This window comes from Zeus faber (assembly GCF_960531495.2).
Source record: "Zeus faber genome assembly, chromosome: 3".
Classification (NCBI taxonomy): Eukaryota; Metazoa; Chordata; class Actinopteri; order Zeiformes; family Zeidae; genus Zeus; species Zeus faber.
The window spans coordinates 1,492,822-1,500,321 of NC_137190.1; the positions used below are offsets into that span (position 1 = coordinate 1,492,822).

General features: G+C 47.1%; 1 protein-coding gene across 1 annotated transcript in view; it reads left to right on the forward strand.

Annotated features, from left to right (window-relative positions):
- Positions 1–279: 279 nt before the first annotated feature.
- cemip (cell migration inducing hyaluronidase 1) overlaps positions 280–7,500 on the forward strand; it is a gene marked incomplete at both ends in the record, with an annotated part of 68,961 nt that continues 61,740 nt past the window's right edge. The window contains 3 exon segments of the mRNA XM_079997941.1: positions 280–693; positions 987–1,053; positions 2,892–2,915. Of these exon segments, the coding sequence (XP_079854067.1) occupies positions 280–693; positions 987–1,053; positions 2,892–2,915 (505 nt within the window).

The window sequence follows — 7,500 nt, forward strand, 5'->3', positions numbered from 1 at the left end:
AACACAGACACACACACACTGTATTTATTCATATTCTTCACAGCAGCAACGCAGTTTGCAGTTGAGCGATATTTGTAGAAGAAGATTTTAAATGAGGAAAGGCCCGATATCCAGGCGTGTGCGTGTCTGTGCATTTAGTGTGTGATGTGTCGCCGTCAGTTGAGATGCGCAGAGCGGAGTGTTCTGCCATAGCCGTCAGAGGCTCAGAGAGGAGCTAAAATCATGGCTACACCGAGCGTATCTGTTTGCAACCCTTTGCTGGGTTGGGTGGCGGTGCGAATGGGGCAGGAGGACGGGAGCTCATCGGTCTTTATCGGCCTCAACGGCGGAGACCGTAATGTTTCCCAGTCTCTCTCTGTCCTGGACGACCGGAAAGCTGAGCTCACTCTGGGCTGTCGGTCGAGCAGACTTCTGTCCACAGCAACTGTATGTCACAGACACAGCTGTAGGGTAGTCCAGCCGGAAGAGAGTTGCAGTTGCATCGGGGGGAGATCGAGGGCCTGGACCAGGACTTGCGCTGCAGCAGGCTATGACAGCAATGTGGGCGGGGCAGGACAGCTGGTTGTCCAGGATCACCCCAAGGATCTTGGAGAGATCGAGAACGAGGGGCTCTGTTTGATCAAAATTGAGCTTCGGGTGGTGCACAGACACCCATGCGTTAATGCCTTGAAGGCAGAGACGTGTTTCCAAGCGGTAAGAAGAGCGAGTTGGGTGTCATCGGCATAGCAGTGGTAGGAGAAGTCATGGGAGGAGACACCACCAAATGATTCAGTACAGAGAGAACTGCAGAGGAGCCAGGACGGAACCCTGAGGGACTCCGGTGTTTAGATGTAGATGATGTCCTGTAATTCCAAGCTCAGAGAGGGTGGAGAGGATGACTTGGGGGTGAACTGTGTCAAGGGCAGCAGAATAGTCAAGGAGACTAAGGACCGGAAACACAACAAAACACTCTTTGTGTCTCCAAGCTCTTTATTTCCACCAAACAGGTTCTTGGTGAGGAGGTCACCGAGCACCGCTTCGCTCATCCCGGTCGCAAACGAACTTCCTGCTACTGTCAGGATGGTGGAATATCTCCACCATCATCAGGAGACTTAAGCTCCTCCTGGACTCCTCCTCCACTGAGCTCTCCTCCTCAGAAGGATCTTCAGTCCATCTATCCTTTCCTGTTGTGTGTTTCCTTCTGAACCAGCCTGCTTCACTTTCTAGCCCTCCTGGCTCCTTTGTCTGCTTCTAATAAAAACAGCCTTCAAACTGTGGCTCTGATGTTGTCAGCTCCACTACTGACAGACTAATGGACTATATGTCAATCTGGAGGTGGTCTGTCTTTCTGACTGACCAGCTGAGCAGTTTGCTCGCTGACGGAGCCTTTGCTTTCCCAGTAGAAGAAAGAAAGAAAGAAAAATGTGAACATTTGGAATTCTTAGATGGGGAATTCGTGGAACAAGCTTGTATCATTAATAATGCATGGCTGCTGCACATCACTGGCTGCTGCTCCTGTTCCTGTGTGTGTGTGTGTGTGTGTGTGTGTGTGTGTGTGTGTGTGTGTGTGTGTGTGTGTGTGTGTGTGTGTGTGTGTGTGTGTGTGTGTGTGTGTGTGTGTGTGTGTGTGTTTGTGTGTGTGTGTGTGTGTGTGTGTGTGTGTGTCGCTGATGAACACATTTCCAGTTCTTCACCATAATAAATGTAGATTTTGTAGATTTAGCACAGAAGTTGACAGTTTGGCAATAATTATTTTTAGGTTGAGACTCAGAGATTCAGCATTAATAAAAACCTTTTATAATAATAATAATAACCTTTCCAACTCAAAGTAATAAACCAGACAATAATTACCTGTAACCAAAATAAATCATATTTCTATTGAAAAGGGACATCTATAAAGAATCTTCTGTTCCAGGTGCCGGACGTTGCGCTGTGTTGTAGAAATGCAAAGTGGAGTCTGTGGGACTGAAACGTCTTTTAATAAAATGTGTGGACAGGAAGCAGATATTCTCCTTTCAGAAAACTCACTTTGTCTACAAAGGAAGATTTCTCAAAGCCTTTCCACCCAGAAAAGAACCCGACAAAGAAGAAGAAGAATAAAACCACCTTGGAGTCTGTTTGACAACGTAATTAGAATAGAACAGAAAATAATAGAAATCAATAGAAACTTTTCCAGGGGAAATGCAGCCGCTCAGCTCCTCATTGAGCCGCCTCGCACACCACAGCGCTGAGCTGCTTTGGGATCTGTTTTAAAGGACGGTTCTGAAGCTAATTCTTTTTAACTTTCCGGCAGCGGACACAGACCCCAGTGAGGACGACATCAGGAAGGAGACACAGCAGCCGACACGGGGACGGTCGTGTGTTTATGCATGTCAAACAGAACAAACAGAGCAAAATGTTCCAGCTCATTGGTCTTCCATCATCTCCAGAGGAACAGACCCAGCGCCGGTTCGATCCCTGTGGTGTAGTCACAACCAGAGGCGTTAAAGGGCGACGCAGAGGACTGTTGCTACGCAGATATGTTTCTGACACCTCCTTTATTTCATTACCATGTGACCCCTCCACACCCCGGACATGGAACCCGACACTGAAGACGCAGATTAACATCAGGTGTGAACGGGATCCGTCGGAATCTGATCTGGACACGATCTGGATGAGACGATAACAGCAGGTGAGACGGGTGTGAGCGTGCACGTGGTAGTACCTCCGTGCACGGGCTCCTGGATTCACACCGTAAGTGTGATCATCTCATGAGACTATGACCAGACTTGGCAGAAAGTGTGTGTGTGTGTGTGTGTGTGTGTGTGTGTGTGTGTGTCTTTGATCAAGATTAAACACATCTCACCGTCTTTGAAAAGAAGAATGTACTTGATATTTCTCTCTGTTCCATGTAACAACGTCTCTGTCTGCAGCGTCGCAGCAGCAGCACTTTGCAGGTACAACACTTACAATGATCAAATGAACAAATGTTACCTTTCTTTGAAGGAGAGTCAATTCCTCCGAGGCAACACAGCAGCAGAACAGTCGCTTTCTCTCTCTCTCACACACACACACACACACACACACACACACACACACATACACACACACCTACACACACACACACACACACCTACACACAGAAACACACACACACACACCTACACACAGAATCACATACTCATATACACAGAAACACACACACACATACACACAGAAACACACACACACACACACAGAAACACACACACACACACACAGAAACACACACACACACACACAGAAACACACACACACCAGGGACAGAAACAAGTGGAAGAAGATTCTGTTGGGGAGCAAGAAAAGCAGAAATAGAGGATTTGGATTCAGGAACCCTTATATTCATGTGTTCAGAAAGCCATAAATTGACATCACAAAGAAATGAAAATGTTGTTAAAATTGTAATTAAAAGAGAGAGACAGCGGAAGGAGCCTCATGCAGCTCCCTTGGCCTGGAGACTGAACCAAGTCATTAAACGCAAATAGGAAATGATTCATCACGGATGTGTTTCCATCCGACGCTTTCATGTAAAAATGACAAACTCTGTGTGCGACTGATGGAGGCCAGCGGAGCGTGGCGTGAGAGGAGCTGCTTGGTGTGAGCACAAGGCTGCATTAAGATCAGTCAAACACATCCTGCTTCTCATGGAGCTGAGAACACCTCTCAAGCCTACATTGGCCTCCTCGGCCACACTGACTCAAGAAGAAGAAGGAGGACGAGAAGAAAGAGAAGAAGAAGAAGCAGGAGAAGAAGAAGGAGAAGGAGAAGAAGAAGGAGAAGAACAAGAAGAAGGAGAAGGGCCCAGAGTAAGGCAAGTAAATATGGCATTCAAGAAACATAACATCAGATATTTTAGATTGCATGCAGATTGCTCATCGTTTGGGATTGGATTATATTTTAATTTCGAGTTTTCCTCTCAGTGCTTCACTGCACATTGAACTTGCATCAGAAATAATAAGAGTCAAGTCTAATTTATTCATCGAGCAGATTTAAAGACGACAAATGCATCGTCATTTCAAGTCTGAACAATAAATAAGACTTCAATAAATAAAAGAGGAGAAAAGGAATTCCCAAAGTAACTCCACATATCCTGGGATTTAAAGGCGAGGGATAATAATACTAAAGCAGGTTCCATTTTGGCGATAGTGGCCCCGCCCCTTGCGGTCGCCTGCGCCGGCGCTCTGGTCGACTTTTGCACATTTTAGTATTTTTTCCGTTTTTTATCATAATTTCCGTCAAAAAAGCATCGGCAGTTACCTCTTACGGCCGCGATGCACTCTTGGATATGAAAACGTGCCTAAAAGAACAACTTTGGGACTTTTTATCCGTGGAACTAGAGTGACCGACTGAAATTTCACGCGCCAACACTCTCAGCAACAACAACAACAAAAATGGAGCCGCTGTTCCACGAGCGGGCCCACGGAGGAAGCACCGAGGTAAACGAGGCGGCATTCGGCTCAGAATGAGGACCTTTGCGTCCACCTCTGCCAAGCATCCTTCTTACAACGTTCAGTCCCTAGAGAACAAGATTATTACGAACTATAAGAGCAGCCCCTTCCCAGCCACAAGTGTGGACGCCTCCCTAGCTAACGAACTGAGCTCCTTTTATGAGTCTGGCACCGCTACCTCGCTGGCTAATTGGAGTTACACCGCTGGGGATTAGCGCTCACTCTCAGTGTCTGAGCATGATGTCAGGAGGGCTCTGATGCGTGTGAACACCAGGAAAGCTGCGGGCCCAGATGGCATATCTGGACGAGTACTGAAAACCTGTGCTAACCAGCTAGCCCCGGTGCTCACTACAATATTCAACATCTCCCTGGCTGAATCAGTGGTCCAGTCCAGCTTCAAGAGGTCCACCGTCATTCTTGTCCCGAAGATCACCTCTCCTGCCTGCCTGAATGACTACCGTCCGGTGGCCCTCACCTCGGTGGTCATGAAGTGTTTCGAGAGGCTGATTAAGGATTATATCTGCGCCTCCCTCCCCCGCACCTTGGACCTGTTGCAGTTGGCGTACCAGCAGAACAGACTTTACAAACAGACACTGGTGAGAAAGGCGAGGCAGCGTCTTTACCACCTCAGGCAGCTGAGGAAATTCGGGGTCTCGGTGAGTATCCCCAAGTCCTTCTACTGTGGAGCGGTGGAGAGCATCCTGACAGGCACCATCACTGCCTGCTTTGGGAACTGTACTGCTCAGGACAGGAGGGCCCTGCAGAGGGTGGTGCGTTCAGCCGAACGTACCACTGGAACTACCCTCCCCTCCCTGCAGGACTTATACACCAGGAGGTGTAGCAGCAGAGCTGCAGGATCATGAAGGATCCTCACCACCCCAACAACGGACTGTTCCATCTGCTGCGGTCGAGCAAGAGCCTCTGCAGCCACACAGCGAGAACAGAGACTGAGATGGAGTTTCTACATCAAGACATAAGAACTGTCAATGCTGACCTCACCAGGGGTCCTCACTGAGACACACACATAGGCTCCGTACCTTACTGTACTGTATGTAGCATACTGTACCGCATACTGTGTCACTGTTCTGGGTTGTTCGGTGTTACTGTATTGCTGCGCCCTACTGTTGTATACTGTGCTGTATGATCCCACAAACACTACCTCACTTTATTCACATGTCACTTTAATGCACATATCTGTATATACATAATTGCCTATCTCATATACATAAGTCTATCCCATATATGTAAGCCTATTCCCTTTATCTATTCCATTTTATTTTATTTTATTCTATATATATTTTATTCTCTAGTATTCGACCTACTGCGTTATGTTGTAGGAATCAGTCAGTTAGTCAAGTAGAAATTCTTATGTAGCTACTGTGTTCAGTCTAGAACATATTGTATGTAATCACCGGGTGTGTTGCATTGACATTTCACTGCATATATGTATGAAAGTATGTCTATGTATGAAAGTATGTATATGTATGAAAGTATGAATATGTATGTGATGAATAAACCTCTTGAATCTTGAACGGTGTGTAATGACTCTGTGATCCACCTTGTGATTGCACCGCGCTGTTTGTCCACCGGGGGCAGAGATGAGCGACTCACCAGATACAACATCTTCTTCTGTGGTTTTTCAGGCGTCGTCTGCTGCCGTTCCACGTCCTTGGGTGAGACAAGGAAGCATCCGTCACCGGAAGACTGGAGGTCCTTGGTGCTACAGGCTGTCAGTGAACCAGTCAGTCAGTCAGTCGGCAGAGATGAAGAATTTCCCGTCCCTCCTTGCAGTTCTGCTGCAGCTCGTGGCGTCTGGCGTCCAGGCAGGTGAGTGGACCTTCTGTCCCGTTGTCCACAGACTCTATAACACGTGTGACATTTTTACACCAGGTTAAAAACGGATACATACAACACCTTCAACACCAATATGCTATATTTTGCCGCACGAAAACAAATGATATTGGGGTGCTGTGTTGTGCTTTCTGGGCATAAATGACGACGCTTCAGTTTATTCACCTTCCAGTTTCCATGTTCTGCTTTTGATGCATCCATGTGACAGAAATGAGAAAATCAGCGATTGTTTATTGGTCCCCGTGTTGCATTCCCTGCAAAATGGGACCATTCACTTTACGGCCGATGTATCAACGTCAGGTCTCCGTGTTCACCTGCTCCTTCATGCAAACCTCCACTCAGCAGATCATGTGGCAGCAGCTTGACAGCATCATAGCAGAACATGGTCCAGAGGTTCAGTGGTTGTTGACCTGCTGATCTCCAGAGGTTTCACCACAACAGGCAGCAAGGAACCAGGATCTCAGAACTCTGGGAACATTTGGAGCCTTCGAATGGGTGAAGAGGCACCACAGGGGTCCAGTGCTGAAGCCCAGGCCAGGACTGAGGCTCCAGTGGGACACCACCCAAACTGGACGGAGGAAGATTTGAAAAAACAATCTCTGCTTCTGCTCCACAGACAGACAGACAGACAGACAGACAGACAGGGAAAGAGTTAGACGTAAACCACATGAATCCATGGAACCAGCCTGCGTGGTGCCGACCCTATGAGTCTAATCATCTACCTGTCTATCTGAGTCTAATCATCTACCTGTCTATCTGAGTCTAATCATCTACCTGTCTATCTGAGTCTAATCATCTACCTGTCTATCTGAGTCTAATCATCTACCTGTCTATCTGAGTCTAATCATCTACCTGTCTATCTGAGTCTAATCATCTACCTGTCTATCTGAGTCTAATCATCTACCTGTCTATCTGAGCCTGATCACCTGTCTATCTGAATCTAATCATCTACCTGCCTATCACAGTCGAATCACCAACCTGTCTATCTGAGTCTCATCACCATCTCAAGCTGCTTCCACCAACAGGACGATGATTTCACAATCTCCAGATCTTAATTCAATAGAATAAATATAAAGATTTTAAAATCCTTGGAGCTGGAACGTGACATTGGACAAACCTGGAAACTGTGGGAAGCTCTAGTGTCAATGTGGAGCAGACCCTTGAAGGAATGTTTCCAGCACCTTGTTGAGTCCAGGCTGGTCCA